Source organism: Pteronotus mesoamericanus, unplaced genomic scaffold (genome assembly GCF_021234165.1).
Source record: "Pteronotus mesoamericanus isolate MK-2021 breed Mesoamerican mustached bat unplaced genomic scaffold, CSHL_Meso_final scaffold_371, whole genome shotgun sequence".
NCBI lineage: Eukaryota > Metazoa > Chordata > Mammalia > Chiroptera > Mormoopidae > Pteronotus > Pteronotus mesoamericanus.
Genome location: NW_026555314.1, coordinates 1472533 through 1495959, shown reverse-complemented (window position 1 = coordinate 1495959; position 23427 = coordinate 1472533). Strand labels below are relative to the sequence as shown.

The following is a 23427-nucleotide window of genomic DNA, read 5'->3' as shown; positions in this document are numbered from 1 at the left end:
CCTATGCTTGGGACCCTACCGGAACTCACTCGACATACCTTATCTGGCTATTGATCAGTATCGTCATATCCTTTAATAAACTGGTAAACCAAGTTCTGTCAAATGCTCTAGTAAATTCACTGAACCCAAGGAGGGGGTTGTGGGAACCTCTGATCCACAGCTAGTCAGTCAGAAGCCCAGATCACCACCTGGGCTTGTGACTGGCATCTGAAGTAGACAGGGGTGGGGGGAGGTAGGGGAAGGGAAGGAGTCTCATGGGAGTGAGCCCTTAACCTGTGGGATCTGATGCTACCTCTGGGCAAATGGTGTCATAGTAAAGTTGAATTCTTGGACACCCCGTTGTTGTGCCAAGAGCCGCCTGGTGTTGTATGGAAAACCCCACCACACCAGCGTTGGAAATGTGGGTACCAGAACCCATACAGCTTCATTTTCAAAGAACAGAACAGGAAATCTGACCACTGCCTTCTACCTTTCCACCTCTCCTACCACATCCCCTGTATTCCAGGCTCCCCTTTGGCAACTGCGTACCAGCCCTCTAGTCAGTCACCTCACCCTCTCTCCCTAGTCTCCTTGGCCACTGCTTTATCCAGCTAATGACACTGCTGCGAGAAAAACCCTGGAGCTCCACAGGTTTACTTCCCGCCAAACAGACTTAGGAGTGTTGTCTCAGTCAGGCCCCCACAGAGCCAGGCATCCTTATTTCTGCTTTTCTTGAGGTTCTTCCTCATTCTCCATTGCCTGTGCCCTACTTCACCTGAAAAAACTGTCATGGGTACAACCTCACCCCCTTTCTTCCTCTCCACCTAGAAAACGACCTTTTGTTTTCAGCTCCCCCTTGGCACTAGATCCAGAAAGAGCCCCCATATCCCACTGTCCACCCAGGCCCACCCTTTACCTGCCCCGAGCCCTGCAAAGTCCAGCGCCATCGCCCTGTCTCTCCTCCTCACTAGACTCAAAGACAGTCGGGCCTGCCCCTACGAACACCAACCTTTCACTGCTCCTCCGGGGACACACCCATTCTCTCCTCCCTCCATGCTCAGGGCTTCCGGGGGCTCTCTACTGCACCTCCACCTGCTCCGTAACCCCTAAGGCCTGCCTTTGGTTTCTGCTCTTGTCAGAGGGCTGCTCTATAGTCACCAGTCAGCTCCGAACACCCTGATTCTGACTATACACAGCAAACAGGGCCACCCAGGGTGCTGTTCTATCACTGACTAGAAAGTCTGTATTACTGCTAAGGCAGAGAGCTCATTGTAATTAAAGTGGAAAAGAATGTGATTATTAGATTCCTGTGTTGAATAAGGAAGATGACTGTTTTAATCGCCCTCTATAGTATTTGGACAACAAAGAGTGCTAATCTGTCCAAGGGAAAGCAAATGCCATACTCCTATGTCTGTTTCAAATAGTCATTATAAACTTGCAGTTTAGGGGGGATCAGCCCAGTTTCCTAGAGAAAGTTGTGGACAGGTTTTCCTCTTTCAGATTAACAGAAAGCAGTCAGTTTGATTAGGAGACATTTTAGCCACCTTAACAACAGAATTTTAAAAAGTAAAGCATTTAGGAAGATTTGCTACTTACTGAGTACTTGTTTTTAAATTTTTATTTTTCGATTTTAGAGAGAGGGAAGGAGAGAGAGAGAGAGAAACACTGATGTGCCGTTCCACTTATTGATGTATTCATTGGCCAATTCTTGTTATGTGCCCTGACCAGGGATCGACCCCCCAACCTCTGTGTATCGGGATGACACTCTAACCGACTGAGCTACCCAGCTAGGGTCCGAGTACTTGTTCTGAGGTGCTATACTAGGCAGCTGAAATATATTTTCACAGTCCTTATCACATCCAAGAGAGGGACCTTGTTCTACCTTACAGCTGAGGGACTGAAACCCAGAACAGCACAATGACCCGCCTAAAGCCAGTTGCAATCATAAGCAGAGGGCCGGTTTTAAGCCAGTTTTATGGGCCCAGAACCTATACTCTTTCTACATTACTACACCAGAAACATTTCCAATATTTTGTCTTGTAAACATCTCACTGCATGATGCCTAATATCGACAAGAATCACGTGTCTAAGAGTCCCTAATAGTCATACATGATTTCTTGGTCTGAAAGAGGCTGCCGATGACACCAGCCCTGGTGGCAGAGTTGCTGCAGTTCAGAAAAGTAAGAAGAGAGAAATGCGGGCACTGCATTAGGGCTCCCAGCACCGCTTTCTTTCTTCCCCTACAGCCAGTGGTCTAAAGAACAATCTGGAAAACCCAACGGAGCACTAAAGTTCCAATGAACTCCAGAGCACCATCTTACGGTTCTATCACTAATAACCAAAGCCAAATGAGGAAGATTCACTTATTTTGGAAACGTTCTAATATAGGACTAGATGAGTTCATATTTTCACACATAAAATTCCAATTAAAATGTACATGCACAGTAACATGTTATTTTGGTAACACAGGGACACAATTTAATGATTCTAATTTCTTTGTAGTTTTTTTTACAAGTCAGGTGCCATAACATTCAAATAATCCATCTTTTAAAAAGTACGTTTACAACATCAAAAAGAATTAAGATGAAATATAAACCTTTCTACTTACAATTTTTATACAGATTAACCAAATCACAGATACCACAAATAAATGTTAAATTGTAACAATATAATGAATAAACATTCAGATTCTTAATAAAATCTTCCTTTAACTTCTTTTTTTAAACTTACCATTATACTAAATAATCTATGCAGAGTTTTGGGGTACAATACCAAGAAGGCACCAACAGTACAAAGCAGGTACAAAGCAGTTTCAGAACTTTCTTGAGTGCTCTACACGGATAAACAGCACAAAAAAGGCAACGAGCTTTAGGTAAACCTGGTGCAACCCTACAGAATTCCCTCTGGATGCTCAGTCGTTTCTGATCCATCCTGACAAGCTGGATTACAGTGAGAGGAACCACAGATTTACTCTACTGCTACATGCTTCTCATCTGCACTATGGGGGTATCATATTTCAAACACCAGCATAACAATTTTAAAGCACAAATGCTTTAAAAATGTATAAGCAAAAGGATTGCCCAGATTTTCAAAACCACTACATTTACAAAAATATTTCCCTTAAACTTGGGATTACTCCAAAACATTGATTTACAAATATAAAAGTATTATGGAAGGACCCAAAGCATGTGTGCATATGTATGTGTGTATTAACATACTGTTACCACACTATATAAAAGTTACCAATTTAAAAACCGTATTAACATATAAGCAAATAAAGGTAAAACAGTCGCCTCTGAATGGTCTGAATATTACGTGGCACGCGGCATGGGCAGTATACCAGTGACTCTTAAGAAATAACCACTGATGAACCACGCGTGGCTCCTGCAAGCTAACAGGTACCTCTAACTCCTATGCCTGCAGCAGAAAGAATCACTGTGAACACAACCACCACTGTGTGCTGCACACAAATACAACGATATTCTTCACCCCATGCATCAACATGGTCTGTGTGTCTCTATCAGCTCTGAAGACCTGCATCAGCACAGAGCCATCGTGAGTTCTCTCAAATCCATTCCACTGGCTTCTCAGGTATTTTACTTCACACTAAATGAAAGGATTGGAATGTTTCAACAGCAATTTTTTGCTTACATTTTAGACACCAAAAAAGCCATTAGTCTAAATGCTTATGTGAGCTTATGTTCAGTATCACCAACGTAAATTTATGACCTAATCTGTACATTTTTAGATATGCAAGAAGATCAAATGATGAGTTTTTTACACATAACAGCTAGTACTTTCTCACAGATATCTTGTTTATGACAATTCTCTGACCTATTAAACCAAGTTTGGCATGATTAATAAAAAGCACACAACATATGGTTACAGTGATTCTAGAATGCAGTTAGTGGTTTCATGCCAATCAGACTCCAGGGTACCAGCAAGGAGGATGAAAAAGAGCCCAGTCCCCAGAGATTAGTAACCAAGGCTATGGCTTTCTATTTAGAGAACTGCAGATTAACCCCTAGTAATACCAACGTTCCATTTAAAAACAAGAAACAAGAGTAATAAACCTGCCAATGCTCCTCCTAAAATAAAAGCTGACTTATCAATGTATCAAGTTAACAGTCAAATCTGCATCCTGTCAATGCTGTATGGACTCTGACATGGCAGCTCTGAGCACGGAGGTGAGGCTCACGCATTTTAGAGGCAGAATCCAGAAGTGATTCTGGCTTCTGAGGATGAGCCAGCTATCCGTGTTCAGCCCGCGAGGCGTGAGCATCAGCACCCTGGGCTGGGGCGGGTGGGCCGAGGGATGCTGAGCAGCCCTTCTGAGTGCTCAGCTGTGCCGAGCAACAGCTCGGGGGCACACAGGCAAGCCCTCTTTAGAAAGAACCAGAGAATCCAACCTGAGACGTTGGGGCTTCTTCACCAGAGTTTGACAATATTCTAGACCTATGATATGAATAAAGAAGCAGGTCAGAATTGATTTCTCTGCTGTGTAAGAAGGAAAAAAAAAAGGCTTTCTGAATCATGGCATGCAAACCAGTGTTGGGGTAGTGCCTGGGTGGGAAGGTGGGGCCTGTAAGCACTTCTGTTCTAAGCAAAAACTGAACCTGACTGTCCCTTAGGACACGCTGATCCAGAGGAAATCAACACTGAATCTTAACATGAATATGAAGATAGAAGATGTACATTTATTTCCATGAATTACAAGTGCATTTCTGTTCATATTAGCAGGCAGTCTTTATATAACCCATTCTTCATTGCTGTCAAAAATCAAACAAGAAAAAAGGACAGCTGAGAAATGAAAAGCTAAAAATAGAATTATTCCTAAGTGATCTGCTGAATAGCATTTTCCGTGGAACACAACTCAGAGGTAACAATAGATTTTTCGTTTCAATCATAGGCATGTGGCACTTGGACAGTCATCTCTGCACAGAAAGCTGTAACAGTCATGCGAGGGTACAGTAATTATTGAACAAGGCAAATTTCTCACCACAGAGAGCAGTGGGGGAGTCAAGAGGAGGCACCGCACTGGGACAGAACACCGAGTCAATGCCACAGTGTACAGTGGCAGGAACAAATACTTAAAGAGATCAGGAAAATAAGGGACTGAGCTCCAAACATGACTTAGTGCTAGCTTTTTCTGATGGTGTTAGCTCAGCAATATCAGAAACATTTGAGAGCACTTGACGACAGAACAGTGCTTCATGTCATGAGCTCATGAAGGCTTTATTACAAACTGTTATATCATAGGTTGAAAAATGAACTTGAGATGCTGACATGCTGTAGGAGGAAAATAATTGTACACTTTCTCATTTAAAGACGCAGTGTTTACCCTCTGCTAAATCCGCAGGCATTGCATGTGGTTACACCGAATGTGGCACGCCATGTGAAGTAGCTTGGGGTATGGGAACCCTGGGGACGGAGCTCCGCCCAGTGATACCAGGCAGCCTGCTGGCTACTTCTCCAGATACTTTCCTCAGCACCCTTCTGTGACCTTTGTTTCTCACTAAATCCCCAGTGAAGCTGCCACTTTAAAGCTTTTTGCGCAAGTCTTGCAAACACTCTGTTCTGCATATAACACATTTTGGCAAGTGTTATATACCTCTATAAATGGTACAAGCAACCAAAGTAAATCTACAGAGTGAAGTCACTGAGTACAGTACATCTTTCTTTTATTTAGAAAAATGACTGAGTTTTCTAAAAGCTGGGCAGATAGCACATACCTTAAATGTTAGTGACTAACATGATATGAGAAAAGACGCTGACAAGTGCCCCCAAAGATTCCCAGGATGGGAGCACTTGTTGTAGGCTGCAACGTCATCCTGGATGTTTCCACGAGTTCCTGCTCTGGGGAAACAATTACGGTGAAAAGATGAAGTGCAAAAAAGGGGCTGTCACTGACTTAAAGTGCCCAAGGTAGTAGCCTTCCCTATCATAAAGTGAGATGCCAGTGACAAGAGCCAACTTGGAAAAAATTATCTCTGGTGCGACTGCATGGGTCAACAGGGTGTCATGTAAGAAAGGATTCAGAAGAGAGAGGAACCACTGCATCTTTCAAACCAGAAAGTGATTAGTGACTAAAGCAACGGTAAGCAGTAGGTGCACTGAAAGTACATACTGCCACAGGTCACCAGTGGGTGACACACAGAGGGGTGCCAGGAACAGTTCTCTGGACTGAAGGAATTCTTTGAAAGCATAAAAGCCACAACTACCAGAAACCGCTCCTCCGAATTGCTCAAAGGAGTCAAGGTGGATAAGCCGAGACAGGCTGGAGACAGGACCAGGGTCAAGAACTGGGAAGAACACCGATGTCTGAGCACGTCCAGTCCTCTGAGCCCTTGTCCTATTGAAAAACAAACAAACCTATATGTTAAGAATGAATCACATTAAAACATCAGCAGCAGCATTTGGAAAATACTCAAATGTAAAGAATGAAGCATATTAAAGCATCACCAACAACAACATCATGAAAAACAAAAAGTGAAAAAGCAAAAAACAAAAACAAAACAAAAAAACCCAACACCCCCCCCCCCCCCCCACCCACGCACCAAAACACACAAACCAAAAAAAGGTCAATTTCCCTGGAACCAAGTGGGCATGTGTAACATGGCGGTTCTAAGAGGCAGGCCTGCCTTCCCTTTGAAGGCACTTCTCAGACATTTTTTAGAGGATGTTTCCGTAACACTTGTAGTACACACACACACTCACAGGTTGGTTGGCTTCAGTATGCCCAAGACACCTTTTATTAACCAAATACCCACTATGCTAATGGTCAAAATCAGAGCCTGAGGGTCTTTGTAATGTAATACAAAGCAAAAAAAACCACCTCTTCTCCTTCCTCCTATTTTTAGTAAGTCAGTCTCTCTCTCTCTCTCTCTCTCTCTCTCTCTCTCTCTCTCTCTCTCTCTCTCTCTCTGGATCACCAGGTAGGGAAAATCAACTGCATGGCAGCAGAAAGCATGTTGTTATTAATACTCGAGTTTTCTTTGACTGTGATACAGAAGAATAGCAAAACAAAGTGCTGGTTGAAAGAGTGAGGATGCCAGGCCCAGGTTCCAGGAAGGCAGGGAACTGTGCCATGGTTCCCATAGGCAGGAGAGGGTATGATCATCCAGGTCAGAGGTAATCTGACTTCCAAGACAGTACCCTGAAAGGCAGCAGGCAGTGACTTGCGGACAGCCTTCACTCATTTTCTACACGTGACAGGGTTCACCTGGCTCTCCAGATGTTTGCAAATGGGCCACTCTAAGAGGTCCACCAGGAGTGTCACACTATAAAAGTATAAAGAGCACACTTCCCCCTTTATTATCCTAATGTCTCTATTTTACTTAGAGAAATTACATTCCAAGTCAGATCTACCCTAACCATGTTAACAGGCTTATAGTTTTCAACTGTGAGCGTCCAAACCCCCTGGAGTGCTTGTTAAAACACAGATTGCTGGGGGGTAGGATGTAGACAGACCAAAACTTTTGAGAATCACTGCCTAAGGCACCCAATTGTATATAATGAATTAACTTCACCCCTAGGTCTCAGTTTTGTACTATCCTTGGGAGAAGTGAAAACACTGCCACTCCAGTCATGCTCTATGCTCTTGGCTCTGAAGAGGAAGCATGGCTAAGATGGCCAGGAAGATAAATACATGTGTCAAAAAGCAAAAAAGAGATCTCCTTGGAGATCTTTACTCGTGTGAAAGGTTGGCTAGCATGATGGCACAGCAAAACGTCATTTTGCTATTTCATAAGATGCTTTCAGATGGATGGTTTTTGTTTACCACTCAAGATTCAGGACAGGAAGGGTGGATGTTATGACCGAACTGTGTGACGAGGAGATGGGCTCAGATACGAGAAATGACCCCCACCTAGAAGTATGCCATTGGAAACTGCAGCCAAACTCACTGACCCAAGTCAGATGAGATCTGGGAAACTTCCTTTGAAATGCATGAAAAAATAAGATGGGTTGAACAGATGAACAGATATGTAGAAAATAAGCACAGTAAAACATTAATCATAGAATCTAGGTGGTTGAAATATGGGTACCTACAATAAAACTTTCAACTTTTGAGAATAGTTGAAAACTGTCATTTAAAAAAACACTGGAAAAAGAAAAATCAGGCTATAAGTATGAATTGTGCCTTCTGTGACTCTAGAGGAAGTGACCTAAACACAGAGGGACTGTATTTGCCACTCCTCCCCAGTGGTAACAAGCCCCAGTCCCAGACCCTCAGAATTGGGGTGGACCCTGGGAGGGGCCTTGGTTCTCGTCTGTTAACTAGGACTTCAGGAAGCATCTAGCCAGCAGCCACGTCCTGCGGCCCCAGAAGCACCCCTGCCTTCGTCCTGCTCCCTGTGTTCGCTGCACTGGCCCTTCTCCTCCGAAAGCCTGGCCAGTTCTCCCATGGGTTCCTGTTCTCTGTGGTTCCCCAACACCTTGCTGCTCAGAGTGACCTGCCCTCATGTTTCAGGACCTAAAACTATCTTTAGGGGGAAGCGGGCCCTTTAGAAAACCTGGGATTCAGCCTCTTCATAGCCTGGCTCTTGTGGGGCTCCCATGCAGGCCTGCCTCCGCACTGCATGCCCCTCCTCCACCAGCGGAGTGCCCCCTTCACAGTGCTGTGATGTCAGCCCTCCTCAATCTTTGCAGCCTGTACCCACTCACGATACAGCACCCAGCTTCGTGCCGTCTCCCGTTTCCAGCCACCAAACTTTGTGAGAGCAAAGCCTGGGTCTTACTCGTACTGTTCTTTTGTTTCCCTGATCTGGCACCAGAAAAGTGCTCAATGATGATTAAACAACTGATAACTACGTCAACCCCAGGTGCTCTTTTACACTAAAAACATGCATGACATTTCTGTCCCCTACTAGACTATGTGATCTTTTGAGGCCATGTTCAAGTCTTATTTGTTCTGCTCAGTCAGCTAACAGAAGCCTGGCTTAAGAGTAGAAAGCAGCTGCACGCATGCACTGAAACAAGGAGTTGGGAAAAAATGGAGGCCACCAGCTGGCTTCAGTAAAATGACCTGTGAAGGGACTGTGAGGGAAGAAAATCAACAGGCACAGCTCAGCTCAATCTTCTAAGCCGGGGGTCCGCAAACCTGCTCTGTAAAGGGCCAGACAAAACTTTATCTACAAAACCCAGTGGTAGCCGATCTGAGTGCCGGCACTCTGACCTTGTGCTGAAATGGGGAGGGAAGAGTAGGCTCTTGGGAAACCTCAAGAGACTGTTCATTTTACTGTGAGCACTGAGCAGAGGAGCCAGGAAGGAAGCCCCACAGGGACTCAAGTTAAGGTGTGAACATGGGTGGGTCCTGGAGACTGACTTTCTATCAGCAAGTGACTGTGTAGATCATTGTACATAACAAATACTTTGAAAGATTGTCACACCTGTGAGTTGTGCAAAGATAAATGACTTCAGCTCTCACTAGACTCTGTCGTCCTCAGCCCCCTGTTAACCTCTCCCTCTTCTCATTCAGACCCTTCCCAAGGGCTGGTTTGTCAGAGCACATCTAATTTCCTTAGTAAGCATGGGTTTCCTCAACACTTCGCTTCAAGTATGTCTTGTTTAGGGTGTGTCCAGTGATAACACCAGGCTAAGAAAAGGCCGAACAGTGCCAGCATCACTGCCCTGATGCCCAGTTGCTAGGTTTAGAAAATTTGGAGTCTTTCAGACCTTTCTTCCTTGCTCCTGAATTCACTGCTTCTCACCATACAGATCTAGTCTGAGCCTAGTCATTAGGTCTGTTCTGAGCTTATCTCTCACCTATGCCTCTCCTCCAACCATTCCTGCTTTGGTGTCAGACTTCTGAAAGTACCATTTTCTGTCCCCCAAGCTAGCAGAGTCCATACGCTACCTCTTCCCAGTCCTCTTGCTTCACCCGGCTCTCTGAGGTTGAGCTGGCCATGTCTGTTCTCAGTACTTTTTTACTCTTCCTTTGCTTGTCCTCTGTCCTTAATGACAGGGCTGGAAACCTGTCAACTGCACTGCTGGACTTCCCTGGTGGCTGGCTTTTAATGATACATGGCTTTTCAGGAGAAGTGTGGCTTCTGGGTTTTATAAGCACTGGCTGGTGAGGGTGGTTTCAGGCCCTCGAGATCCCTAACGTCAGCGGTAATACAGCCTCCTGACTCCTCTTCAGTGACAGTGATGTTCTAATGGATGCAGTGACAGCAGGTGCCTAGCACCCTCCCTTGTGCGGCGATCGAAGTCCCCAGCTAACACTGATTTCCCTTTTGCTAAAGATTGGGGACAGCTTCTGGCAGCTACCAAACTGCATATCACCCCACCTCCCTCTTTTTGCTCTCCAAACCTGATGCTTTCTGACCAATCACATGACCTCTATTTAAAATACCTCGACTCTCGCTTGTGTGGCTCAGTGGATTGAGCGCTGGCCTGCGAACCAAAGGGTCGCTGGACTGATTCCTTGTCAGGGCACATGCCTGGGTTGTGGGCCAGGTCCCCAGTACAGGGAGTGTGAGAGGTAACCACATATTGATGTTTCTCTCTCTCTCCCTTCCCCTCTCTCTAAAAATAAACAAATAAAATCTTTAAAAAAAACAACAGCAAAACACCGTGAGCAGCTTCTGCTTTCGAGCCTGGATGCTGACCAAGAGAGTCAACCAGGGATCAACCCTCAGCCTGAGCCAATGCCCCCAGGCCTCGTTATATAAAAATGAAAAGGACAAGGCATGAGAAAATGGAACAGAGGTCCAGCTAAGAAACCCCCAAATGCATAACCTCTGCAGAAGCCACTGTTCCATCATGTCACCAGGGTGGCTTCCTATTCCAATACAAGCATAATACCCCCTGGGCCCCCTGTCTGTACTCTGCACAAGATGTCACTGCTTGCCAAAGGACACCTCCAGTCCCTCATGCCAGTCTGTCTGAAGCATTTCCCCAGCAACTGCTTCAACCCTTGGTTGTAATTCTTTACTTCCCTGTTCACTTCTACAGAGTTCTAACATAAGCTCTATTCACTTTCCTTTTCTATATGTTCTCTAAAATCAAGATTTGCCATTTCCTTTTTTGATCACTTATTAAAAAAAAAAAAATTCTACCAATATCACTGTATTGGACAATCACACCTTGCAATCTAAGCTTATGAAGCTTCCATGCAGGCTCATGGAAATCCCTCTTTCTTTTAAATAACTTTTAATTTATATTCTTTTTCCTCCACTAGAGTTTATCATATGGTCAAAGCTCCAGGTACCTGACAAATTTAAGATCTGTATCCTGGCTGGAATCTAGCAGTCTCTTCAAAAATGAGTTCTTTGAGCTTCTCCTTAGGCAAGTCATCCAATTCCATGTCAAACTTGAATGGTGCTTCAGCGATGGGCTTTAAGAAAAAACAAAATTTAGCAGACAACAACTGTTTGGTAAGGAAATTGTTTATTGATTCTTAAAATGACTATGGCTTAGTCTCTGAAATTTATACAAGACTGATGTCTAGTAAAGACTGAGGACCACGGTAAGTATTTATATACCTGTGTTCCAGATGCCTGAAAGTGCACTTCCTATGAATATTTAAAACATGGACTGGGAGCAATTGAATTGAGTATTCATCTGATCTTATCCCAAAATATTTTTCAAATATTTTAAGGCACTGAAAAGGTAAAAATCACAGAAACTTGAAGTTGTAGGGGTGGTGGTGATGGTATGTTTATACAATCAAAACCCATGATACTCAAATAGATGCATTTGATTAAGTACATCACAGTACTTTTATATGAAGAAATATTATGGAACTCTTAAAAATGAAGCTGCAAGAATGATAAATACCATGGGAAACTACCCATATTTGTGTTAAGCAGAATGAATCCTATTTTATTTTAAATTTAGATACAGAAAATATAAGACTGGGCAGGACAACCTCCAAAATTTTAATAACAACAACTGTAAGAAGACTACACAGTGATTTTTATTGTATTTGCCCTGCAGGTTTCTTTTAGTGCTACCTATAAATAACCAGAAAACTTTTTAAGTATAGATTTGAACTATTTATATCAAAGAACCCCCATACATAATCAATTACAAAAAATGAAATTAGTCAATATTATTTATATTTTGATTTTTAAATACCTCTAATGGTATGTTATAGAATGAACCTAATGATGATACCAATTGTTGATCACTGGATGTCTAGTAGTTATTCATGTATTTCTCACTCTAGACCTTTAGGGGAAGGAAACAGGGAATTTGTGTCCATGAGAGAAAAACAACCTCCCTGGAGGATGGCTCTGTGTGGGATCACACTAGGTGTCCTACCTACACCATCCTTCTAATCCTTCCAACCCCTTGGGTCTGGGATATACCTAAGCTTGTGATTATAACATATGGCCTTTGGGAATCTCTATCTCACAGGGCTAGCAAGAAAGTATACCAAAAGGTATACTTTCAACTAGTTCCCTGTTTTTACTACGTTGTAGGTATCTGTGCAAGATGTCTTGGTTGTCTCTGGAGGAGAGGATAAAGGTGGAAGGGGAACATGATTAATCAATACTTCCTCTTTTTGATTTTTTTTTTTGCCTCTTTATCAGCTTTTACCTTTTAGCTTTTCCTCTCCTCTTCCACTTTCCCCTTTAATTTTAATAAATTCTCTTTGGCTCTCCCTCTTTTTAAAACAGGAGTGTGAAGGCCTGTTTTCTACATATATGAGCCTCCACTAGAAACATCTCAACTGTGGTTCATGATTGCATTTTTCTCTGCTATCTTTAGTTGGATGTCCAGAATGCTCTGGAGAGCTGTCACAATGACCTCTGGACTCATCATTTCTCACCACAATAGGCTCTTGTATCCCCATCTTCAGGGAGGCACACCAGCCATGAAGTCACCAAGCTACAGTGGGAACTGTCCAGACTGATGTCCCGCCTCCTCACTCTGTGATACCCTCTTCATCCTCAGGGCAGGCACTTTAGCTCAAGTGTTTCTTCCTGCCATAGACTGCGACAATGGTCTCCAGTACTGGAACCCCTTCCTTAACTGTACTCCACTTTATCCATCTATTTCCCTAGTCCTACATCTGCTGCAGGGGACCTGGAAAAAGTTGTCTAAAGTAAAAGGTCCTTTGGGGAATGGGGAGAAGCTTCAAGCTGGGCTGATGGAACTAGCCTCTAGGCGAAGGATGCAGGCATGGTGGGAGGACCAGGTATGGCATCATGTACCTCTCAGGACAATTTAAGAATAACATCTGGCCCCTCCTGGTTGGGCCTGCTGCTGGCTGAGATATGTCCCTGCAGAGGCAACGAGGAAGACAGGCTCTTACCTCATCACTTGGATCATAATACTGCTCCAGATATGGGTGGGCCAGAGCCTGTTCTACTTCAATCCTTTTGTGAGGGTTGAAGGTCAACATTTTGTCCAGTAAATCCAGAGCTACAAAGAGAAAGGTTTTGCAGTGGTGAGAAGCCAAAGGAATACAAACTGAAATATTTTCCTTCTCCTGTTTAAGTAAAGTGACCAAAAAACAGTTGAGCTAAGAGTTGCTTTGGGGAGAAAAGTCAGCACACTGGGTGCCTATTATATCTCTGAGCTTCTTGGAAATGTGACCATCTGACAACTGCAAACCCAGACTGAGAAAGGTGACGTGGTCAACCATAACCTGAGAGCAGAAGACCAAAATTCAAACCCAAGCCTGCCTACTAAACCTGGACTTTTTCCTAAATTACTACTCTGCTTTGTAGGTATCAAAAGCAGCAATTTTATGTATGTATTTCTTTTAAGTCAACTCCAAAGTGATTTATGCAATGGTCGATTTATCTTTCAACATACAGAAAAGACCTCCAAAATTACAGAAGAAAATAGCTGCTTGTTCTCGTACGTGGTTTTAGCCTCCCCCTTCCAGGTCCTCACTGAGAGTCTTGGTGAAGCACAAGCACCCAGTCTACTCTGCAGCTTGGCATCTCTCTCCAGAGCCCCAAACCAAACATATTCTCTTGACCTGACCACAGTCAGCAGCTGAACATGCCTTTCATGTTGAGAGTGTAGTAGAGGAAGCAAGTGTAGCAATAGGAATGAGACAAGGGGTGGGAGGGAGGCTAATGAACAATTTATCCTGAGGTACTCCATACTTAAGTGTCCAGGGACCACCTCAAGCCATGAGGATGGCCAAAGGGCATGGCTAACTGTGGCTGGGACAAGAGTTACAGGAAATGTGACAGAACACTTCCTGTATTTAGTATCAGGAGTAGATTTCAATGAGAGACAATACATATTAGAAAAGACATTATTGCTTTGATAAAGAGGTAGCAAAGGGGGGCTTCTTTTTAAAATGTCTCTTTTTATTTAACGATGCTCAGACTAGTGGTTTCAATTTAAGCAGCAGGTCCTTTCTTTAAATCCTAAAAGGAACCTCAAGACTGGGAGTAGATAAAAAGCTCCCAAACCTCTCTTAAGTCCTAGTTCGCCCCTTTGAGGAACCCCTGAGAAATCCAAGGGCCTCAAGGATCAAGTCTGACTGTATCTATTACAAGTTTGAAAAAGGACACATTATTTTTTAGAAAATGTAGTGATATTTAAAAATAAAAAACAGTCAGAGGCATCTACTAATGAAATGGTGATAAAATTAGGTTATTAACCTCATCCATGTGCAAATTAGACATGCCAATAAGCTCTTAAGAGTAGAATGGTAAAGGAAAATCATTTTACTCATTCAATCAGTAAAAAAATATTTTCAGTCCTTGAGAGAAGCAGGCCAGCGCACCTACCAAAATGACTGCTTCTGTGCCAGGAGGACAACCTTGGGCGAGCAGGTGGAGGGCTGAGGAGGGCCTGCGTTCACTCCACAGGTGTGAGTGTTTGTGTGCATGAACATGCTCACTTCTGACTCCAACCTGTGATTTTCCCTTGTTGCATGCAACCCATCTTGATCTTCAATACAATTAAAAGATAATAAATGTGGTAAACCACGTGTAGGGCATAATAAGAAATTCCACATGACAAAGAATTTTTCTCATGTCCATAAAGTGAACTGTAAAAGTTTTGTTTTTGTTTTTTTTTAAAGCACACAAAAGAAATTTTTACCTCTATTGATAATCTTTTTAAACACACAAGTGTACCTTAGGAAAACAGGCAACAATGACACTTGGCTCTACAGGCAAGAAGACTTTTCAGAGTAAGGAGGCTCTTGGGAATCTAGGTATGTTGGGCTTTGACTGAAGCACTGCCTGGGCAGTGGCAGAAGAGGTCTTCATTCCTGCAGCTGTGACATGGGGTCTTGGGCCCACAACTAGGCTCCATTTCAGAGGAGGCTCTACTAAGAGTCAGAACAGTGCAGCACAGTAGTCAAGAACTCAGGCACCTCTTGCTCAAATCTGAGTCCCATGGAATATACCAGGCAGCTACGTGAACAAATGACACACCCTTTGCTGAGTAAGATTTAGAGACTTATCTATAACATGGGTAATAAAACCTAATCTCATTTCCTGCTTCCAACCACTCCTCCCCCAAAAGAGCTCACAAACATTGCTCCAAGCACTGTCCTGAGATTAGAAGTCATTTGCCCTTATGCCCAATTAGACACCATCTGTGTCAGGAAAAGTCCAGGTGGCCCTGGCCACAGTCCAATTCTAACAACATTATTTCTAAATGGTTGAAGAGATACCTTCCAACATTGAGGCACCTAGATAATTGCAGTTTAAGCATTTCTAAAACAGCTCTGTTAGTTCCTTTAAGTTAAAGAATTCTAGGGCTTTAATCTTCCAGGTACAGTTTCAAAAGAACTTTTTTTGCTACTTGAAAAATAATGGAATCTCTAGCCTCCTTTTACTGCAAGTATTATTTCTGCATTATTCACAATCACAGAAGGGGAAAATGAGAGAAATGGGAAAAGGAGAGAGAGAAAAGGAGAGAAAAAGGAGAGCTGGCAGGTGCAGATCCCACAGTTAAGAGTGCCTGGCCTCCCTTCTCCCACGCCACACAGCAATCCACTGGCATCACTCAGATGGCATGAATCACACTGCCTGTGCATATGCGTCCTTGGATACAGGTTTTATTTCTCCTAAAAGACCCAAATCCTCCCAAGGCTGACCATGATCTCTGACTCTCCCTGGTACTCTCTGAGAACCCACACCTTCTCCTTAGCTTCAGTGGGTGCTTAGCAACAGAACCCCACTCTTCTGGCCCATCAGGCTTTTTTCTTCCCCTCCTGGCCCAGACTCTCTGGTGGGTCACCTGACTGGCTCTCCACTGTACCACTTTTGTAATGGCGTATAGCCAGCGCGCCCCCTCCCCGGCCCTGGGTATTCATGACAGGGTCAGAGATTCGGGTGTCCAAGAAAAATATATTCTCCCCACCCCAGGGCGGGCCGCGATGGGGGATGGGAGCCTTGAGCAGGGCCATTGAGTCATTTTGCATGTTAACAGGATAACTTCATTCCTCATATGCAAAGAGGGTTATTTTGTATATCACCAAGCTAATCAGGAAGGTTTAAAAGACTTAATACAGAATGTAACTGGGGGAGGAAGGAGGAGAGACAGGGGCCTGTGGGAGAGACAATGGGACTCGGACTCTGGGGAACAGTGTGAAGACCACGTGGGAAGAAAGAGGGGAGAAAAAGACTCTTGCTAGTGGGCCAGGAGAAGGTGCCACATGGTTTTGGATTAAGAACTGGAGATCGCTGCGATGCAGCGGATGGTGCTGAGAACTGCGAGAGGCCTGCCTAGCCAAGCCTTTGACTTCTGTTTTCTTCTGAAGGACGGTACCTCTGACTGGCCTGTTTGGCCTCACTGGGCCAAGGGGGGAAGGCAGGACTGTGTGTGCTGGTGATTGTTTGAAAGGGATTTTGAGGTTTAAGGGCGACATTTAACCATTAATCAAACCTGTATAACTTTTGAATAAACAGTTCCTTTCCTTTTCACCAAACTCTGCCATTCAGAGCCATAATTCCAAGGGCAGCCAGCAAAGGACCTAGAACCGAGGGACCCTGGGGAAAGTGGGGGGTCGTTGTTTTGGTAATAGCATCTGGACACCTCCCCCCCACGCCCGTGCAACGGGTCCGTTGTTCAGTAACACTTCGGGTCCATCTCACCTACCCTGCAAAACTGATTTGTCACTGTCATCCTCAACCCAAGTTTCTTAACAAGGCCCAAGAAAAAGACCTAGCTGTGCAAACTGTGTCACAACTTTATGACCACAGACACCTACTCTTAAAAACTGCTAATAATTGATTTCAAAAGGCAGCTATTTCAGCTCATTAATTCAAACTATGCAAGCACTTTCCTTGAGACAACTACAGCATTCATATGTGGCACACATGTTCTATGTGTACTTCTCATTTTGTCATAGAGTATTAACAAGACATGAAAAATGGGATTCAATAAAGTATTTATTACTGCTTCAACAAGGACATTTTTACTGGTTGGCCTGGTGTTTAGCTGTGAGGGCATGGCACTTCCGCTACCTTGTCCTGTGTTGAAGGGCTGGCAGTCTTGCTCACCACTCCTTCTGCACAGGGAGTGCAGAGGGCAGCACAGAGAAAAGGGTAAAAAATGCCTTGGTGTTATTAGAAAAACAGTTTTATTTTCACAGACACCCTGAAAAAGACTTTGGGACCTCAGAGGTGTAAGGAGTATGCTACTGAGAACTGTTGTGGCACAAAAATGCAGGATTTTAAAAAAAGTCTCAAGAAGGCCCCCAAGAGCTATAGGAAATCCCTGGTGGCCTGTTCTCCATTCTAAGATTCTTCTCAACTCATACGGCTTAAATCGTGACCTTCCTGTCTACAGTCCCTCATTACTCTCAGCAGATCTAACTGAGGGTGCTACTGAGAAAACCAAGATCCTCTGTAGTGACATCCCTGGATGTCCCTCAACCCAGATTCACACATATCCTCACTGCGTGAAGAGGAGATCCTCTCACTAATTAAAGCCCATCCTCTGCGATGTGTGGCCTTATCACAAGCAGCGTCCCTCACCTGAACCAGTCATTTCTTTTTTCTTTTTTTAAGAACATCTTAAATTTTTAATACTTTCTTTACAGGTTACCTATATCACTTTTGATTAAGAAAACTGTAGAATGTTAGTAACTGTCACAAGCCAATGCCAGGTGGTGGCACGTGTCAATTTCCACAGAGTCCTGCTTTGCGAGGTGTCTGAATGCACTGCTCGGGTCTCTGCTCAGACTCACTGGAATCAATCGCGGCAGATTTTAGTCCACAGGTTGCTTTTCCCCATATTTCTTTGTAAATTCTTCAGCATTCTTACAGGATCTTTTATGGTTCTGAGAGTATTCTTCAGCTCGGTCAGCCGGAAGAGGGTGCTCGGGGTCATTCACCAGTGCTGAGACTTAAACCAGTCATTTCTGCCTCCAGTTTCCATTTCAAACTTCTTACTTAACGCTGTTTTAACTACTCTTATGTCGTTACCAATGACCTCTTAATTGGAAACCTCTCTGTTGCATGGAGACTACCGAACATGTCCTCTCTTATAATGCCATCTCCTACTTCTGTGAAATAATTGCGCTAATTATTTTGTTGTTGTTCATTCTTTCTACAGTCTTCAAGAGTTCCTATTCCACTGCCCACTTAAGGTTCGTTTATCTAGCTTCTTACACATCTCATTCTTCTATCCTCTCAACATCTTGCCTGATTTCAAATGCCATGTGTTAAATTAAATAACTCCCAAACCTATCTTTAGCCTAGAACTCTCACTCAAACTTCAGATTAATAACTCTTCATGGATAATAAAAAAGGACCTAACTTATGATCGCATTTACAACTTATGTATTTACAAGGACAATAACAAAGTCTAGAAGCTTTTCAAATAGGTTATATGAGACATGGAGAGACATTACATTAACTATTTTTCTAATTTAAAAAAAATAAACAAAACGGGGGAGAAAGAACAGAATTCCTCAACTTTTTTTCATGCAGAAGCACTCATCTCTTTTCGTCTGCTGGCTGTGCGTGCCAGTGCCCACTGCCCTCTGACCATATGGGGATGCACTTGCCGTGGGGGGCTCTCCAGCTTGCCCATGCTCCTTGGCTGTGCTGTGGGAATGGTGACACTGGCCTGGCCAGTCACCTGGGTGGGTTCCTTTGGCCACAGTGACTAGTCTAGGATGGATACAAAGAGGCAATGAGTGCTAGCCCCATACTTGGACTGAAACTATCAGGAAATTTGTCAGTGGAGCTGCTGGTGACCATCCTGTGACCATAAGAAAGAGACTAACAAAAAAGAGCACAGAGGACAGCAACCCTGAAGTAAAAGAGTCCAGATTCCAGTCAAAGTGAGTATTTCTGGGAATCCCAACACTCCTGGGCTTGCCAGTTACGAGAGCCAGTAAAGTCTTTCTTCAGGCCAAAGTCAGTTAGCAGTAGGTTCTCGTTAAGGGGAACTGAGAAGGAGCCAATGGCTGACCCTCCAATCTGTGTGAATGACTCACCCAATATCCTTCGCCTCAGCTCCCCTAGTCCCATCATTCAATGGTAACCACTGCTTATCTTTTGACATGTTTTGCAGAATTTTTTCTGTTTTCTTGTACAAAATTGAGATCATGCTATATGTTATAAATGCTGTATTACTTCCCCAGTAAATACTGTCATTAGTATTTTCCCATGCTATAACTTTTACAAAAAAAATCATTTTTAATGACTTTTAATATTCCTTTAAGTAGATGCGTCATAATTTATTTAACCATTTAATAAACACGTCATTTACTTTGTTTCTACTGCCTAACAGGTGGCTTAAATTTAACACTGCACAAACTAAATTCTCAAATGATAACCCCCAAACTGCTCCTCCTATAATTTTCCTCATCTCAGATTTCTTAATTATGATTCTGTAAATGTCTTAATTGCATAATTTCTATAAATTGTGTTCTTGTCCTTTGCTCATTTATTTATTCAATGAGGTCTTAGATTTCTCTTTGCTTTTTATACCCTAATATTAATGATGGGCCTAACACTGGTAACTGATAATTCACTTAACCCTCCCAAATTATTCTATATTGGGGGTGGGGGGAATGCAATTTGTCCCAATTTGAGATGAGGAAATTGTGAAATAGAGAGGTTAACTAATTTTTCCAAAGTGAGAGACCAATTTCAGTGCACACAGCTTAACCACTATGCTGTGTTGCCTTCAAAATGACAGAACGGGGCTCCTTTAAAATCTTATTCAATTTAGAACATTTTATACCTATTGTCCACACTTGATCTATTTTAAGACCTGTATGTGATCACATCTGCCATCTTTATGTTTCATTTTTAAAGCTTATAGAAGTCTCTAAGTCCATGCAGAGATCAGAAAAATATTGAATGCTCTATAAATAGTTTTCAAAGGTATGATTTTTTTAAAAAGTATTTAATCATTAATTCTTTTGGATTTATTTTTGATGTGAGTAATAATTTAAACTGATTTTCTTCCAAATAGCTATTTAACTAGCCCAGCACCATCTGCTAAATAATAATTTCTTCCCCCCGCAAGGCTTTGGAGAGAATCTTAAGCTAGACTCCTTTGAAGAAACATCTATACTACTACTGGTTCAAGGGACTCAGCAATCAGAAATTTCCAACAAACATGAAAAAAATACTCACTCCCACTCTTAATTAAAGAAAAAACCAATTAAAATGTCACTTCTCCCCCATTTGGTTGGCAGTCCCAAAAGTTCAATATCCAGCCAGAATTACTGGAACGAAAGACATGTGGCAGAACTGCCAAACTGTCCTCCAGGGAGACTCAACTAATTTTCACTCCACCACCTGTCTCTGAGAACATCCATCTCCCAACAGCCTCGACCACATAGTGGGTTATCAAACTTATTGATGTTTGCTACTATGATGAGTAGGGGAAAAAACAGAATTACTGACTTTTCAAAGTTCGTATCTCATATAATGAAGAGAAATGAGTACCTTTCTGTATATTTAAGAGACATACATACTTTCTTTTCTGAGAACTATCATTAACTGAACTTAAAAGGCACTAATGTTTTACCTTGAAAAGTTTTAATTTCTTGAGTTCCCTGAGGTCCTTCATTCATTTATGTCATTTTCATATAAATCTAGACTGTTAGTTCCCTGTGGGCAGGCTCTTATTCTGTCTTACTGCTGCTGTTTTATGTCCAATGCTTAGAACCCTTGATAGAACCCTGGCACAGAACAGACAACTCAGGCCTGTTTACTGAATAAACTAATGTATGTATGTTACAATAAAACACAAAACAAAAAAACCAGAAAACAACCTGGTGGCAGATTAAATGTGGCCACAAATTCTTTATGGCTCCTCCCATCAATGGGTGAATTTATCTCCCCATTTCTTGAACCTGGGGTGAACTTACAATTTACTCTGATCCAGAAACTGTGGCAGAAGTGTCTGCTGTTTTGAGACCTGGCCTTGAGACCTTGCAGCTTCTACTCTGGTTCCTTTGGAATATTTCCACCATCATAAAAGTCCAGTCTGCTTTAGTGTAGGATGAGAGGTGAACTGACTGCAAGATGTTCTGAGGTCACCTTAGATTATGCAACTTGAAGTGAGCAGAGCAAACCCACCCAACTGCACCCAGCCTAATGGTCTTACGAACAAGCATGCGGTGGTTGTCTTAAAGACCCAAGTCGTAGTGTGGAGTGGTGTGTTATGCACCAATAGATAACTGACGTAAACTTTAATTTCCAATATGAGATTTGCTAAAGGCAGTATGGGTCATCCCTACTAGGAAACACTGTAGTCATTTTTTATAACTACAAATTTAGAAAGATGTCTAAGATATATAAATGAAAAAATTTCAGTCTTGAGATTTCAGATTCTAAACCTACAAATGCCAGTGATATAACCCTGTGATACAGGTTCTGTATCACAGCACTCTGTGATACATGTACCCTACTTTATAAATGGAAAAACCGAGTCCCAGGGAGGTTAGTCTGTCCAAAGTTCACATAATTAAGTTGCTGAACTATGGATTAAACCCAGTTAAGTCTGGCTGCAAAGCCTGTGTGCTCCTAACATACGATGTTATACTGCTCACTGCAGCACCACCAACTCCCAATTTCTCCACTTTATTCTATTTATAGTTCTTGCCTGCTTCACTGTATTCATCCAAAGCCTACATTTCAAAATTAACTTTCTGGATTTTAGTGGTGTTATTATCTGAATAGACCAATATCAAAGTTGATAATCCTAATTAACATAAAGAAAATAAGCTTTTGAAGCCTCACAAATAGTCTTATACAAAACTCATAACTAACTAAAGAGTAAGAAAACAAACAGGCGCAAAGCCTGGAAGGTTTATTATCATGAAGTCTTAATTATCCAGTTTTGTTACATATACACCTCTTTAAAAAGGCAACTCAGGAAATAGGATTTAGTTAACATGCTTGGGACAATATAATAGTTACGAGCCACAAAATGACATTTCAGTCAACAACGAACCACATATACAATGGTGGCATACCTTCCACGAAGCCAAGCTGTGTACTATACAATCTGTGATGTTTGCACAACCACAAGGAATCACTTAATGATACATTTCTCAGAATGTATCCTTTTCATTAACTGGCACATGACTGTACACAAGTCATGTATCAGGAACATGTACAATTATGTGACGTTTTAAATTTTAAAATCCTACAATTTCTAACTAAATGGGTAGAAGGTGTGCACACATTGGTACAGCAAAATGTTACAGGTTATGTAGGAATTCTGGTAATTAAGAGTATTTCTTATCCTCTTACCTATTCTTTCTATACTTTCAAACTGTCCACCATGATAATATACTACCTTTATATCAGAGATTTTAAAGGACAGTTCTTCCTACACCTAAAAGAAATTCAACTTTAAACCACGAAGTGTTTCTGAACCTTAACTTACTCTAATACATGAAACAAATTAAACATCTAAATACGTAGTTGTTAAAATTTAAAAAATACACACATGCCCTGGCTGGTTTTGGCTCAGTTGGTTGGGTGTTGTCCCACAAACCAAAAGGCCCTTGGTTCAATTCCCGGCCAGGGCACATGCCTGGGTTTAAGGTTCTGTCCCCACTTAGGGCATGTAAGGAAGGCAGCCAACTGATGTTTCTCACATTGATGTTTCTCTCCCTCTCTTTCTCCCTCCCTTCTCTTCGTCTAAAAAAAAAAAAAAAAAAATCAAAAATCAAAATAAAATATTCTATTTCTAAATACTGAAAATATTTTTAAAAATACACACGTACAATAGCAAAAATTAGAAAAAGCTGAACTTTCAAAAGAAGATTGGATGCAAGTATTGCAAAATCATTAAAGATAAACTAGATGTATGTACTGACATGGAAAAATACTCAAGACAATTCCATTAACAATGACCTTTAGGGAATAATTACTTATGTAAAAATATGCATATGTATGAAGTTAAAGAAAAATATGGAAGGACAGACAAGCACAAGGTGCTGGCAAGCCATTCTCTCTCTTTCTGGTTCCCTATTCTGATTCTCTCTTTCCACTTTTAAGGACCTTGGTCATGACATTAGGCCCATCTAGATAA

At 42.3% G+C, this 23427-nt stretch overlaps 1 protein-coding gene across 1 annotated transcript in view; it reads right to left on the bottom strand.

Moving 5' to 3' along the window:
* Positions 1-2431: 2431 nt before the first annotated feature.
* MAPK1 (mitogen-activated protein kinase 1) overlaps positions 2432-23427 on the bottom strand; it is a 78899-nt gene continuing 57903 nt past the window's right edge. Inside the window, exons 7-9 of the mRNA XM_054592732.1 lie at positions 13244-13353; positions 11192-11317; positions 2432-6331 (exon numbers count right to left, since the gene is read on the bottom strand). Of these exons, the coding sequence (XP_054448707.1) occupies positions 11201-11317; positions 13244-13353 (227 nt within the window). The 3' untranslated portion in view covers positions 2432-6331; positions 11192-11200. The remainder of the gene's footprint in view (positions 6332-11191; positions 11318-13243; positions 13354-23427) is intronic.